General features: G+C 39.1%; 3 protein-coding genes across 4 annotated transcripts in view; 2 read left to right on the top strand and 1 right to left on the bottom strand.

The window, feature by feature from the left end:
• LOC147853746 (uncharacterized) overlaps nt 1–15,963 on the top strand; it is a 103,053-nt gene that overhangs the window by 77,419 nt on the left and 9,671 nt on the right. The window lies entirely within an intron of this gene.
• On the top strand, nt 222–5,260 carry LOC147853748 (RNA-binding KH domain-containing protein RCF3-like). Its single transcript, XM_087332009.1, has 4 exons — nt 222–1,360; nt 3,440–3,853; nt 3,933–4,193; nt 4,583–5,260. Exons 1-4 carry the CDS (start codon nt 422–424, stop codon nt 4,847–4,849), a joined length of 1,881 nt encoding a protein of 626 aa, XP_087188135.1. The 5' UTR covers nt 222–421; the 3' UTR covers nt 4,850–5,260.
• On the bottom strand, nt 6,535–8,419 carry LOC147853747 (uncharacterized). Its single transcript, XM_087332679.1, has 2 exons — nt 7,763–8,419; nt 6,535–7,198 (listed from the first exon to the last, which is right to left on the bottom strand). The coding sequence occupies exons 1-2, from the start codon at nt 8,034–8,036 to the stop codon at nt 6,729–6,731; spliced, it is 744 nt and encodes a 247-aa protein (XP_087188805.1). The 5' UTR covers nt 8,037–8,419; the 3' UTR covers nt 6,535–6,728.

Below are 15,963 nucleotides of genomic sequence, written 5' to 3'. Positions count from 1 at the left end.
ATACATTGAGACCATAACAATGGATATGCTCAATCAAATCATTACGACCGATCACCATCTAAATAATGTATATATTGACCATAGCAATCGAGCTCCGAATCGTATCAAATTTATCAATCACATATGTATATGTATGTACACACATGGCATTAGTGAATGAAGTAAATATGTATCTAAAAATCTGTCTCTATGTGTGTTGTCTCTTTCTTGTAGCTTTTACTAGAAGCTATCAGAAAAGCAAAAAGCTACCTGGCTAGGGTTTCATCTTCTGGTTCTTCTTGGCCGTTCTTCTCTCAGGGAAGAAAAGAGAGAGACAGAGAAAGGAATTGGTCCTCGCCAAATTTAATTCCCTGCTTCCCTGCACAGCCATAGCTTCTTCTTTGCTCTGCACATCCCCTGTGTTGTGTAAAGCTTCGAAGCAATGGCGAATGAGTGGGACAAAGCAATGGCGGATGAGTGGGAGGAATCGCCCGTGAAGCATTCGTACTCTCACTACGAAAGAGATGGCAGGGAGGAGGAAGAGGAAGAAGAAGATGGTCACCACCACCACCATCACCACCACCACCACCATCGCAGAGGACACGATGGAAGAGAAGAAGTAGAAGAAGAAGTCGAGGAAGAAGAAGAAGAAGAAGGAGAAAGAAGAGTAGACGATAGACGAGAAGAAGAAGAAGAAGAAGAAGCAGAAGGACAAGGAAGAAGAGAAGATCGAACAGAAAGAGAAGCAAGCAGACATAAGAGAAGAAGAGGTTCTGATTCTGAACTCCATCTTCTTCCTCCACCACCACCTCTGCCTTTTGGTTTAGGTTCAGAAACAGAATATAGAATTTTATGCCCTGTTGCTAAGATCGGAGCAGTAATAGGCAAAGGAGGAAGTATCATAAAAACACTTCGTGAAGAAACCAGAGCAAAGATCAAGGTTGAAGATGCAATCCATGGCGCCGACGAGAGGGTGATTTATATAAGCTCTTCTTCTCTCAGAGATAGGGATGGAATAGAGAGAGAAAGGGAGGGAGATGTTGAGGAAAGAGAAGAAATGCTTTGCCCTGCTCAAGAAGCTTTGTTTAGAATTCATGGACGAATCACAGAGAGAGAAGATATAGGCAAATCATCACTTGAAAGAAAAGAAGAGGATGAAGGAGAAGATGACAATGATAGTGATGAGAATGGTGATAAAAAGGGTCTGAGGTCGACCCAAATCAGTGCTCGGCTTCTCGTATCGGATGGGCAAGTGGGTTGCCTAATTGGGAAAGGTGGACGGATCATCGAGCAAATGAGGAAGGATATTGCAGCCCAAATAAGAGTTCTTCCCAAATCGAGCCTCCCGCTTTGTGCCTTCCCGAATGATGAACTCGTCCAAGTAAGAGCCAGATAATAACATACATCCCTTTCCCTAACCCGTGGTTTGATTATTCCATTTATTCAGCACTTTGCCATCAATTCTATACATGATGTCTTTTAGTCTGTAATGCCATTTTGCAAAGAAAAAGACCCTCATCACTCCACAAACACCAGCATGGGGAGATAATCTTTATACTTTCCTCTGTCCAGATATCTCAAAATTTTTACCAAGTTTTTGTCGATAAGTAACAATGATGGAGAAAAAGGATCGGCGATGTAACTCTTGGCCAACAACGATTATTACTTCCTACACTCCAACAATGGAGAAAATGATCATTGATGTAACCCTCGTCGAAAAGTGCTGGCCATGGTCTAGATATCTCAGTGTTATCATGGGCAGATAACCACAAATTGTGCAGCTTATGACGATGAAAGAAGGGTTGAGAACTTTACCTTTTACCACATGTTCGTAGCTATATAATATAAGTTCTTTAGCCTCTCTCATTGTGCCCAGAAGATTACCAAGATTTGTGATATATAGCTGCAACAGAGCCTTTTATAGTAAAAAGGACAATGAAAAAACAAGGGTGTTTTGACTCCTTATTCATAGATAAAATGCCTTTCATGGGACCAGACATCTCGATGCTACCAAGCTTATGCCTATGCTTTGCCATAAAGATCATTGATATATAGCTTTAATAGATAGATGCTTTTCATGGTTCTATATGTACCTCAACGCCATCAAGCTTTTGTCGATATATAGCCTCAGTAGAATCTCGTAGCATGGATACCCCCCTTAGAAATAGATTCTTTCCTTGGTTCCAGGTATCTAAGTTTTGTGATAGGTAGCTCCATTGGAGCTCTCTATGCAAAGGATCATTAAGATATACTTTCCAAATTCCATGTTTCAGATATCTTATTTTTTCCAAATTGTTTTTGATAAATACACATAATGGAGCCTTGTACTGCAAAAATGCAGTGGAATCAGGTCTGAGGTGTTGACCTTCTACCGTTTATTTTATCTCTCTAACTTGAACCTTTTTTTATTTACCATTGTTTCCCCTGAAAGTGCCACTATGTTAACAAGAATTTATATAGATAGCCATGATGGAGCCCTCTATGAAAATGATGATGATGATACAATCCTGAAAGTGCCACTATGCTACCAAGAATTTATATAGATAGCCATGATGGAGCCCTCTGTGAAAATGATGATGATGAAAGCAAGCTTTTAGGTCAACAAGTTGAGTCTCTTTTGTCTTCCCATTGTTCTCTCCGAGATATCTCAAAATTTCAAAGTCTTTATTATCAATAAATAGGAACAATGAAGCCTTGTATGTAACAAACATTGAAAAACAGTGTTTTGAGGAAGTGGCTTTCTACCATGTGCCCTTTTAGCACTCTAACTTAATTCCATTTTCCCATCTGCATTGCTCTCTTATGGTTTGAGAATCATTTTATTCTGAAGTTTTTGTGGAAATCCGACCAGCAGTACCCACAGCGAAAATAACAAGACATTGTTTTATCCCTAAGCTGTAGCTCATTGACCATAAAGACCAGCGACACTGTCCATCTTCCACGACATCATAATATCTTCACATGACGCTTCAGTGCAATAAATGTGAGGAGGTCTGATCATAGCCACCAGCCACTCCTCTGTTTTCTTCAAAGCTACCTGACTTACGTTCGATCAGATCTAAAACAAAATAACTTAGGAAGACCATGCCTTCCTCACTAAATTAAACATATCGACAAAATTGGAGAATCATAAACCAAAGTAAGAAACAATGCTCAGATCTGTGTCAAAGCTGAATAAGAGCATTTTGATTGGAGGTTGCTCACATTTTCGTTCAGAAGGAACTCACTCCTGGTTTGGTAGTGGTCCTTAGGGAGATAGAGAAGCAGAAACCATTGGCAACCCTTTACAAGGATCAGTGGTGATGGATAGATAACAAAGGCTACAATATTAACTAGAGGTCCCTTTTTAATAATACCTGAATTCCTCTGTCACATAACCGAATTCCCCCATAGCCATACTGATACACTTAACTGGCATGCAGAATGCATTAATCGAAATACATTTCCTTCACTCTTGCAGTTGTCAGGAACCCCTGCAGTTGTCAGGAAAGCTTTATATGTTGTCTCATGCAAGCTGCATGAGAATCCAGTGAAAGAGAGAGCACATCGACCCCTAGGATTTTCGCAAGGTGGTTCATTCCCAGGTGGTGGAATGTACTCTTCTGTTCATGCTCCAAGCAACATGATGAATGTGGGCCATTATAATCGATCAGGAAGTGCAAATTCTTTCCCGATGCGAAGTGGAAGATCCGATGGTTCTTCTGAAGAAGAGCTCATGGTATGCATTCTATGCCCAAATGAGAAAATAGGGAGCATGATTGGTAAAGGTGGTAGCATCATCCGGAAGCTACGAGAAGAGTCAGCTGCTAAGATTAGGGTTTGTGATCAGGTTGGCAATGCAGACGAAAGAGTCATTCAAATTTCTTCTATTGAGGTTATTTCTGTTGTTCCTTATTATATTTTATTATGGTCATGTATTAGTATTTGTTCTAAATATCTTGTGGCTCTCACAGCATATTGAAGGCTTTGCATCTCCTGTTCTTGAAGCTGCAATGCAAGTCTTTAGACGTCTGGCGGATATCTCAGCAGACAAAGATGGCCGGAATGCTATCCTTTCGATTCGGTTATTGGTCCGATCTAGTCAGATAGGTTGCTTGCTTGGCAAAGGTGGACAAATTATTACTGAAATGAGGAAGATGAGCAGGGCAAACATTCGGATTCCACCCAAGGAAGAGCTACCAGTATGCGCTGATGATGGAAGTGAGCTTGTTCAAGTAATCAAATTTCTCTTCTCTTCCATCTTTTTTAATATGTTCATTTAATTACCTTAATACATAAGAGTTATAGATGTTCTAATTCAGTAGTTTGACTTTCTAACTTCATCAATCGTATTCATGGAAACTGGAACTATTTGCATATTGCCTGAGTATATCCCCCCCCCCCCCCTGAAAAAAAAAAAACCCTTTTTTTATCACCATTTATTGTGAGAATTTTATTGCACATCAAAAAACTACTAATCATAGTTATTTAAAACCGTGGTTGTTGAACACTCGCATCTGAAACTCTAATCCCTAAAGAAATTTCTCTTTTCAAGAAATATATTTTTCAATGCCTGAAGGCAAAGATAAATGTGTCCTCTAAAGAATATTCCTTCCTTCAATAGTTGTCAGGCGAGGCACCTATGGTGGAAGCAGCACTGATACAAGTCCTAACAAGGCTTCGAAGCAATTTGTTTAAAGGTCGAGATGTTAGTCATGGCAATCCTGGAATGATGCCAATTGCTTCCTACCAAGGAAGTTCCGTGCTTCCCTCCTATGGAGGAGGGCGAGATGAGCAAGGTTCACCACGAGGTTATTCTTATGATTATGGGAGTAATACTTCTCCAGGTGCAAATCATAGCTCCAAGGATTCTCGGCGAAGGCGTAGATAAGCCACATTGTTTTGTTCTTTTTCGTTGCGCATTTCACTCTTTCTTATTGTGGAAGGTTTTCTACATATGAGATCAAATCCTGGGGTGTTTTAAGAAAGTTGCTTATGGGTCTGATATACCATACCATACAAAAATACCACCTCTGAAATATTGGATAATACTATTTTCTGGTGGTTGCATTGCTGTTTGAAGGGTCACGTATTTTTGGCAGTATTACTGAAGTAACCTCTTATGTCATGAACTTCTTTGATATGCTATCTGAAGCTGTCTTTTATTGAATTGCCATGCAATAAAATGTGAGATAATCTATTTTGTATAACTAAGATAAATCAGAAGTTTGAATGCTGCTCAGAAAATAATACAGGCTTTTCCTGTGTCCAATTTGTATTACTGACCATGATATTTCAGCTACTATATTTGAGAATTTTTTATTGATGTATGGAACTTTGATTGCACGGAGAGTTAATCCTGTCAGTCGAGAACCCTAAACTTAAGGCAAACTAATTGCATGATCATTCTGATCAAAGGCTGGCAGAGAAGTAGCCGTAATTGTTCAATTCAGTGGTACAATTAAAATGGCTTCATTTCGAGTTTTACCTAGATATCACATTTACGTGAGGAAATTATCCATGATTTGGCTTGTGAATGAATCATTTTTATGATGGTCAATTTGAATAGCCAATTTGTCCATAGTTTGCCTACTGGAAATGGTGCATGCAAAGCAAACATGTGTTAGTAAGGAATTTTTACTCAAAATGCCATTGATCAATGGTCAAGGGCAAGTTGCCTTGAGGTGACCAATGGTTGAGGCAATGAGGATAGACTTGTAGATTGCATGCGAAATAAAGAAAGTTTTACCCCATATCCTTGGTTGCATTCCCTTGTATGTTGCATGAGTAACAGAAATCATTGCGTCAACATATGCCCCCAAGATGGTTACTATTGCTTGCTGATTGTTTTTTAATTGATATACATATGCCTTCTTCCTACCCTAACCAACTTGGCCCATTTTTATCAAAAGCATGTAATCAGGATTGGGTGCTAGCCTGTCCATTGCCTTCTTAGTAAATAAGGGTAAATTATAGGGAATTGTTGATAACTTGATTCTTCAAAGGTAACATCCAGACGCATGACTATTGCTGACAAGATGACTAGAAATTTGGCCTCATGTGATACATACAAATTGTGGTCAATTTATCAAAATGAAGAACTTCATTCTAATGTAAATGTCTCATTATTGAGCAAGCTAAAGTGCCCAATCCTACTATAATGGCCTCATTGCTGAGTGCGATGCAGTGACCAATCCTAATGTGAGGGTCCCAATGAGACAATTTTTTCATCATGAGCAAGATGAAGTTGTACTGTAATGGTGAACAATTTTTTCATTCAACCAAACACCTTGTTTAGAATCATATGCGACAACATAATGATATACTTGTTAACCAAAACTGAAGGCATGTGCAATCAGAATGTTATGATCAAGACAATGACAGTCAAAACCTCTAAACTACAAGTCAACTGTAAACTACAAGATTATAGCATGTCATTAACAAGGCATTTCCAAATAAATACGATTAAAATTCATTTTCTCTACATGTCATAATCAAGAGATTAGGGCACGCTGTAACTTCACAGCATGTTGCTTCTCGAGGTCTTGTAATCAAGATGATTACAAATGAATCAAGTAAATAAACAGATTATAATATACCAAAATCCCATTGCATATAACTTCTTGCTATAATATGATCAGACCGTCTAAACAACCCAGGTTCTTGGCTAGCTCGTATTCTTCAACTATTTGATGCTGCAATTACAATTTCAAGAGTAAGGCAGCATTTCAGTCAGGCCCATGAACACACTCTAAATATCCATCACAGATTCAAGCCAACAAGCTCTTTGTATACTCAGAATCTTTATACAATTTCTCCTCGAATTTTTTGAGCCACTTATTGAATACATCAAGTGGATTTTTAATAAGCTTGTCACCCAGTGATGGAAGCTGCAAAAAGCCGAGTAGATTTTCACCCACTTTGAGTGCCAACAGCTCTAGTTGCCTTTGCTTCTTAACATCCAAAGAAGGAAGTGTTACTAGGTCCTCCACTGCGATGCCAATTTTAGCTGTAAGAGGAGCTGAATCAGGTGCTGCTAGCTGTCTAATTTGCCCATCAGCATTAGCATTAGGCCACAAGAGTGGTAGAACAGCTGAAGGGCAAGATTGGCAAACAGCTCCACAGTACTGGAAATGAGATCCTGGAGATTGTACATAGAGTGCCAATGCCTTTGTCGGTGGTATTGAGAGCTTGTCTACTAAAAAGATACAGATATCTTTTACTTCATCATAGGATTCCCCTGGAGATAACAGAACAAGTTAGAACAGTTCAAAAAATATTGATACCAAGAAACACCTACTCAAAACAGATTGATTGCTGTACTAATCTAATTTAGATAACCATAAATTGATTGCTGTACTAATCTACTTTGGATACCCATAAAACAAAATATTCTGGAGGCAGTCACAAAATATTCACTATCAGACATGTAATGAGAATAAAACCATGAATGCAAAAGAAAATCTACTGGACAGCTGAATTACTATTTCTACAAAATCTAATAGACAGCAGCAAACAACATCTTACAAAACAATGACCAGGTTCTTTACTTGTTATTAACGATAACGAGAAGAATCACTAAAATATCAGCACAAAATATTCACTATCAGAAATGTAATTGAGAATAAAAGCATGAATGCAAAACAAATTCTAATGGACAGCTGAATCACTATTTCTACAAAATCTAATGGACAGCAGGAAACCACATCTTACAAAAGAATGACTGTGTTCTTTACTTGTTATTAACGATAACGAGAAGAATCACTAAAATATCAGCGTAAAAGTGAGTAAGTAAGAAACACACCCACGAAAATACTCATATCTAGTACCCAGTGTGTTGCATCCATCTGCATGAAATTGCTTGCATCTAAGGGATAACTTCGACAAGGAAATACGACACCAAATAGTCGTGCAGACAATGAATCCCTTCCACAGAAGCTCACTACAATGTCCTTATCTTCTGAATTGGTGTCTATGTTGGATATGCTAGCCCTTCTTTTTCTTCGTATTGATGATTCTGATATACTCTCATCCAGATCATATGACTCATGATTCCTTCGCCTGTTTGTAGATTCCATTGCATCACCAAACTGAACATTGCATTACTTATAACAGTTGAGATGAAATGCATTCATTCCTCCCAACTTTACAGTGAATAAAGCAATCATGCCATAAATCCAGATCAGAAAGGACGGTCTGAAACTGCCCTAATTGGAGGTACCGCATAAAATTCAATACAAAGTACACTCCAATGTTCAGCAATTCAGATCATAGATATCCTTAATCTTACATGATGGGATTCGTGATATAAATCGAAGCATTCCTGCATAATCTGAATGGTCACAAAATTAATCTAAATATTCAAAACAATTCAATGTGGTGATTAACTAATTTGCGAGTAGATTTCGTTTATAAAAATAAACATTGTACAGATTTCATTCCATATAAAGAGTACAACCTTCCACAAACATTAGGAGTCATAAAAGTCTAGTGGTAAGCTTATTAGTACATCAAGATTTCGACCACGCAAATAGTCAGGCCGGGAATCCTACGATACAGTACCTTCATGTGTATAATAATTATTCTGCATTAATGGTAGTCTTGACCCTCGTGTTTACATGTCTAACCCAAGGCACTTGCCAGATACCACTATGTGTGGTGTGCACTCCTCCAAATACGTTTTGCCACGCTTTCTCCAAGTGGTAATCTGTTTTCAGGCCTTCTAAACTGTTTATATATTCCCAACTCTCTCTCTCAATTAGAGGTATTTTGGTAATATTGATCCTGTAAGGGATATTTTCCACTAAAAGGTAAGATGGCCTGTTCGATTCCACTGTCACAACTCTGCAAGTAGTGGTCGAAAACAAGATTCAAGTGTCTAATTAGCAAACTCACCATCACATGAGATGACGGGCACATTGTCATCGAGAACCAAACATCGCTCTCGGCGTTGATGGACTCTAACAAGCATGGATTGATAGACGGAGAGAGCACGAGCAAATAAACTTACTTAGAACCAGGAGCAGCGAATCAAGCCTGATTAGGGTTTCGTTAAGGATGCCTATTTAGGGTTTCAGAGAGATGCGAGTTCATAAAAGAAAGACTTAGGGACAGAAATTACCTGTGTGGAGGGATATCGCTTCGACAAAGAGACAGACGGAGGGGGGAGAGAGAGAGAGAGGATGGATAACAGCTTTTTCAGCAAAAAAGCTTGGAACATTCTAGAAGCACATTTTGATGAGATTGGGCAGCTTCTAGAACATTCCGGAGATTCTTTGGAATTTTGAGGAGAGAATGAGAGGTTGGATGACAGCTTTTTGAGCAAAAAGCTTGGAACATTCTAGAAGCACATTTTGATGAGATTGGGCAGCTTCTAGAACATTCCGGAGTATGGACCGAAGAAGAAGAGACGGCAATGAAGAAGAAGAAGTGTGTCGGCTACTTGATGAAGGCTCGTGTCTCTTGAATTCTGTAGATAGGTAGGTTTAGCCGCACTACAAACATGAAGGTTTGGCCCTCAGTGTCCATGACCTTCCTGATGGTTGTCTTTGTGTCAATCTTGACGTCTTGGACACACTGCCCATAATGCAACCCCAATAGTGCATGTTATGGTATAACGGTGAATGCTTGACTCTCAGCCTCCAGTCTGACATCCTATACCTGCTCCTTTGCACCCAACACATGCAATTAGAGCAACATATCCAAGTGATTTCCGCAGAATAGTGTGAGTGAGGACCTATGCCCCCAAAATGTATAGGAATGCCTGATCTTCCTCCACGTTATGACTACTTTCAATAGTAGCTTAATGTTCAATAGATTGCCCAAAACACCCATCCTAATGTCTAGGAATCTATAGAACATAATCTCTTTTGTTTATAATTACAATTTTCAAGCTCAAAACAACAAATATAGGAAAACAAATTACGATCAAAAGTAGCATTTGTCTGGAGGACAAATATTTATCACTTGACCAATAACTTGGGATACAATGCAAAGCGCCTTTCCATAAAATTAGTAACACATTTTAGTCATATCGTCCAAATGCATATTTTTCTTTAATGATATCACTAGATTGTCTTGTCTATGCCATTATTTTATGTAAGTAGCATGAAATACATGGTAACAATTTTATATGTGGGGCAATTCTTCCTTTTAGGACACGATGTTAATCTTCTTGACTATTTGGAGGACTTCAAAGTGGTACGTACCCTTAGGTGCATCCAACCACTTGGCTTTGTGCGGTATCATGGTTGAAGCAAGTGGTTTATGTAAAACTTGACACATATTTTTGCATGAAGGAGCATATTCATGATGAATTTCAATATGTTGAAAATAACTTCTTTAATGAAATTAAAATCTGTAGACGTGCATGAGGCATGTCCTTAAGTTTTGTTTGTTAATTTCTAGGTGATCAAAGGATGACATGCATTGTCTACTTTTGAGTTGATAGAAAACCATTCACCATAAGATTTCAATCAAATTGGGATCCTTGCCCTGTCAATTGACTTGAGCAAACCATATAACCACAACCAAGATCAAATGACTGACTATTGACCAATTCTTATATGGAATTTGTAAAGGATGTAATTTCTCATTTTAGTGTGTTCCATTGTTGATTGGATTGACCCTAAAAACATTGTCAAACATAAGTCTCAAGTGGATGCTTTCATGCATGGATTACAACGAGTATACCAACTAATGAAGACAATAGTTCCATGCATTCAATGTGTGCGATATTATGTGCATCGTGGCACTTGTAACATAATTAACTTTTTGGTATGTTTGATAATGTCATGATCCAATGCATATATGATTATCTTGTGCTAGTTTATCCACCGTATAATGCAACAATGCTTTGATATCATTTTGTCGATGGTTTGGCCTTTGGGAGAACCTTTAGTTATAGGGCTACTTAGATTGTAAATGGCTTGTCACCAAATCATCATAAACAAGGATCTTGTCTGTAAACTCTTACACAATTCACATGGAATTTAGGTGTGCAACTCTTTAAAATTTTAGGTTCACCCCTGTTAAGAGTCTATTACTAATCAATAGACCAAATCAAGTAAAAAGGAAGAAAATAGATTGGATAGAAGAACCCGTTCCACCCGACCACCCCCGAGCTATGATCTAGACATAGCCAACCTACCACCGACGTCCCATACCGCCGGATATTAGGATGACTAATACCTTGGAAGAGATAAACACGATCGTCGAGACGAAAGCCTAGCCCGCACCACCGGTGTCTACGACAGTAGCCTTCCGACGTGATCATCCTTATGAGGGTAGCTAAGCCTCATATTTATACCTTTTCCTAGGCCCCTTGAATAGATGTGCCTTTCTAAAAGGCTCTCTATTCATTGGTTGTCTAAATCATGATAGTGCATGCACATATCATTCATTCTATCCAATCATTAGTCCCCTTTTTAATAATAGTGAACATACCCTTCACTAATGTAAATATTAGTGACCTACCCTCACCAACGTTATGTGTACATAACATACTCCCCTACTTCAAAAGATTGCACTCTTGCAATATAAAGTGAGGAAATTGTGCCTTAAGCGAATGCTCGCGTTCCCATGTGGCATCATCAATAGGTTTATCCATCCATTTGATCTTGAATAGCCGAATCTCTTTAGAACGTAAACGTTTAGTACGAGAATCAAGAATTCGTTCAGGAACATGAGGTTTGTAAGAAAAATCCTCTAATGTTACAAGATCTTGGATTGTGATGGTGTTATCACCAGAGCCTAAAAATGGTTTTAGACGACTGACGTGAAAAACAGGATGAATACCAATGTTACGAGGTAAGGCAAGGTGATAAGCAGATGACCCAACTCGCTTAAGGATTTCAAATGGGCCACAATATCGTGGGGCTAACTTAGCGCACTTGCCCGTAGATAATGACGTAGAATCAGTCGGGACACGCAAAAAAACTTTTTGACCAATAGTAAATGCACGAGGACGTCTATCCTGATCAGCATAAAATCGAGCACGATCTTGAGCTGTCTTGACATTTTCTTTGGCAATATGCAACATTTGGTTCATGTCTTGCAAAAAATTGCGTGTACTGTCTAATGTATCACGATGAATCGTGACATCAACTGGGGCACGTGGCTGAAAACCATACATCAACATAAAAGGACTATATCCAGTGGATGTATGTTTAGAGCTATTATAGGCAAATTCTAAGATAGGAAGGTATTGCTCCCACTTAGAAGGGGTTTTTGCTACATAAGCTCGAAGCATGTCCTCAATAATTTGATTAACTCGTTCAGTTTGTCCATCAGACTGAGGATGATCTGCGGAACTCATGCTCAACGTAGTTTCTAGTTTCTTAAAGACCTGAGTCCAAAAGTCACTAGTAAACTTGGAATCTCGATCACTAACAATATCCATCGGTAATCCATAAAAACGAAATAACTCATCAACAAATTGATAAGCCAACTGTTGAGCGGTTACCGTGGTTTTTGTAGGAATAAATCTAGCTAATTTTGCTAGCCTGTCAACGACAACCCATATGGCATCATGACCCCTCTGTGTACGAGGTAAACTAACAATAAAATCCATCGAGATACTTTCCCATTTATTGTTGGGAATATCTAAGGGATGTAAAAGACCAGCAGCTTTAAGTCGTTCCGACTTATTAATCTGACATTGTAAGCATTGAGTTACGTATTTATGCACGTCAGAGCGCATCTTAGGCCAGAAAAAAGTACACGAGATGAGAACGAGTGTGCGTTGTATTCCAGGATGACCAGCAGATGGTGCATCATGACATTCATGAAAAATTTTCTGTTTAACATTTGGTAAATCTGGAACACAGACCTTTCCACTACGGTAGAGCAAACCGTTTCTAATGTGAAAGGTCGCCTTCGAGGGTAGGGTGCTAGTATCGGCATCTAAACCAAATTCGGCTTTCGTCCAGTATTTTGAGAAATAACTGTCATCAAGGTATTTCCCTCGAAGGTGATCTAAAAGATCAGATTTTATTTCCGTGAAGCTAAGCATGTTAACTTCTTTAATGCGACTAAGAGCATCAGCAACGGTGTTCATAGAACCCTTGCGATATCGTATGGAAAAATCAAAATCTTGCATAAGGTCAGCCCAACGGCCTTTACGACCAACAAGATCGGGCTGGTCACAAAAATACTTTAATGATTGATGGTCTGTTGTAACCACAAATTTATTTCCATAGAGATAGTGCCTCCATGTTTTAAGTGCGTGTATCACCGCAAACAACTCTTTCTCTTGAACCGAATACCGAGATTGAGCAGCATCAAGCTTCTTACTTTCAAAAGCGATAGGGTGACCACCTTGATAAAGAACGGCACCAATAGCATAATCACTAGCATCGGTTTCAATTGAGAAAGGCTTAGAAGGGTCTGGTAATAGAAGAGTGGGAGCCTGACACACATGCTCCTTGAGTGTCTCAAATGATTTGTCAAGTTGTTCATTCCATGAAATTGGTTTGACAGACTTACGTGGATGACCTTTTAAAAGGTCAGTTGATGGCGTAGTCAATTTGGAATAGTTACGAATTGATTTTCGTAAAAATCCAACAAACCCTAAGAATGATCTAAGTTCACGAATATTACGAGGAATGGGCCAAAGTTTAACCTTTTCAATACGAGAAGGTTCAATTTCAACGCCATTTTCTGTAATTAAATGACCTAGGTACACAATAGATTTTTGGAAGAAGTCACATTTTGAATGTTTTGCATAGAAAGAGTTGTCACGCAACTTTCGCAAAACAAATCGAACATGTTGAACATGATCTTGCAAGGTACGGCTATATATCAAAATATCATCCAAGAAGACGACAACAAAATCACCGAGTTGATCTCGGAAAACATCATTCATCGCTTGTTGGAATGTGGCTGGAGCATTAGTCAACCCAAAAGGCATGACTAAAAACTCATAATGGCCATAGCGCGTACGAAAAGCGGTTTTAGGAATATCATCCTCGGCAATGCGAATCTGATGATAACCAGTTCGTAAGTCAATTTTCGTAAAATATCGAGCCCCGTGCAAACGATCAATCAAATCATCGGCACGAGGTAATGGATATGCATTCTTAATTGTCATTTTATTCAAACGGCGATAATTGATACACATTCGCCACGAACCTTCCTTCTTCTTGACTAATAGAACTGGCGCACCCCAAGGTGATTTACTATACCTAATGTGGCCCATACTCAAGTATTCCTTAAGTTGTTTAGCGATCTCATCCTCTTCTAATCGACTAAGTCGGTAAGGTGGAATGCTCACAGGAGCAGCCCCAGGGATGAGTTCAATTTGATGGTCCACATTACGTTTAGGTGGTAAAGTAAGCGGTAATTCAGTAGGAAACACATCTTGAAAATCTTCTAAAACAGAGTCGAGTAATCGTTGCTCAAAATGTGGTAATTGTGTGGCGTCAATATTAAAATAATAAAATTGAACCGCAGGATCAATTACACACGAATAAATTAATGAACTAGAATACTCACTTAAAGATTTAGAAGACACAAGTGAATGAGAAGGAAGTTTGGAACATTGAATAAAATGTTTACAATTATTAAGTTCAAATGTGATTTGAGTGATTAACCCAATCAATGGACAAAGAAGGGTTTTTATTAAAAAACCAAGGATATCCTAAAATGACATCTGCGGATTGTAATTTCATAACATGAAAGTCAAGCTTCTCCAAATAAGTATCTATTTGAATTGGCAGTTGACAAACAATGCCACTGATGTATTGAACGTTTCCATTTGCCATGTGAACTTGATAGATATGATCACTTGCGTTTATGTGGAGCTCCATTTGCTGTGTGACTCGTAGATTTGTCTTGAGGAGGGGTGTTCATTGACTTCCTCTCAAGACGACGACAGGTATCCTTTGTGTGGCCCCGCTTCTTGCAATATGCACAGAAGAGGTTCGGTTTCTTTGAGTCGCGGTCAAGAGTGTCACTGGATTGCTTACGTTTCCCAATGAACTTGACATTCGGAGTTTTGGCGAACTCAGGTTTATTGTGGTCTTTCTTGGAAGTCCTATGGTATCGCAGCACAATGTTGACGGCTTCCTCGAAAGTTGTGGGGTCCTTGTCATGGACAATCCAATGATAATCCCCATTGGGAATACCATTCAAAAAACAAGCGACAAACCATTTCTCACCCGTAAGTCCCGATTTTTGGATCTGGGTCCGAGCGTGATGCACATAATCCTCGAGAGAGGTAAATGGCTTACTAGACAATGTGAGCAAGTGTTGCGCTTGTTCGGTTTGAGAAGGTGGCTGCAAGAATTGTTTCTTAAAAACATCAACGAAACCTTCCCAAGTTGTGGGTAAGTTTTTTTGCGGTCCTTAGGCCACGCCACCAAGCAGCAGCTCGGCCACCTAACTCACGACCGACATAACCAATTTTTACTGCATCGGGCTTGGGATGAAGCTCAAAGTGAGACTCCCAACGACCAAGCCAAGTGCTAATGGCCTCCTCGGTTCTTTCTTTCTTATCTCCCTTGAAAGGCGTGACTACGAAGGAAGGTTCACCTTCTTTCTTGGACTCAATAGTTAATTCTTGGAATTTCTTTTCCAATGCCATATTGGCCTGTCTCATTTCGGCCAATTGATTCAAGGTAGTAGTGAGCAATTGCTCAATAGTGATCTCAGCTTGTGTGCGAGATGCGGATTGGGGTTGAGAGGTCTCATTTGGAGAGATCGTTCCAACTGCGTTCAAAACTTGTTCCATGATGCACGCTGTGGGTATGCAATAAAATAAGGAGGTTCAGAAAATACACAAGCAAAATGAATGCTTGAAATTTTGATTGAAAGAACTTTATCCAAGAAAGTATCTCATGTCTTTACCCCTCTAGACATATGAGATGTGATTCGAGATCCGATAACTATGGTAACACTATGGTGTTTTAAAAACCATGGGGGAAAACATAGCTAAGATGTATTTCTCGGATCTCTATCTTGAGTAATCATGGCGGCTCCTTGAGGCTCAACCATGGTTCTTACATC

The sequence above is a fragment of the Azolla caroliniana genome, unplaced genomic scaffold (genome assembly GCF_043228905.1).
Source record: "Azolla caroliniana isolate FFs.n. ecotype wild unplaced genomic scaffold, voAzoCaro1.0.p SCAF_16, whole genome shotgun sequence".
Taxonomy (NCBI): Eukaryota; Viridiplantae; Streptophyta; class Polypodiopsida; order Salviniales; family Salviniaceae; genus Azolla; species Azolla caroliniana.
Note: the sequence above shows the minus strand (reverse complement) of the source record. Positions and strands in the feature narration are given on the sequence as shown.

Bases quoted from the DNA above. Each gene is read 5' to 3' on its own strand.
- LOC147853748 (XM_087332009.1), top strand. From the start codon at position 422: ATGGCGAATGAGTGGGACAAAGCAATGGCGGATGAGTGGGAGGAATCG. The intron at 1,361-3,439 runs GTAAGAGCCAGA...TCACTCTTGCAG, and splicing joins CGAATGATGAACTCGTCCAA to TTGTCAGGAACCCCTGCAGT. The intron at 4,194-4,582 runs GTAATCAAATTT...TTCCTTCAATAG, and splicing joins ATGGAAGTGAGCTTGTTCAA to TTGTCAGGCGAGGCACCTAT.
- LOC147853747 (XM_087332679.1), bottom strand. From the start codon at position 8,036: ATGGAATCTACAAACAGGCGAAGGAATCATGAGTCATATGATCTGGAT. The intron at 7,199-7,762 runs GTGTGTTTCTTA...TGTTATCTCCAG, and splicing joins AGATATGAGTATTTTCGTGG to GGGAATCCTATGATGAAGTA.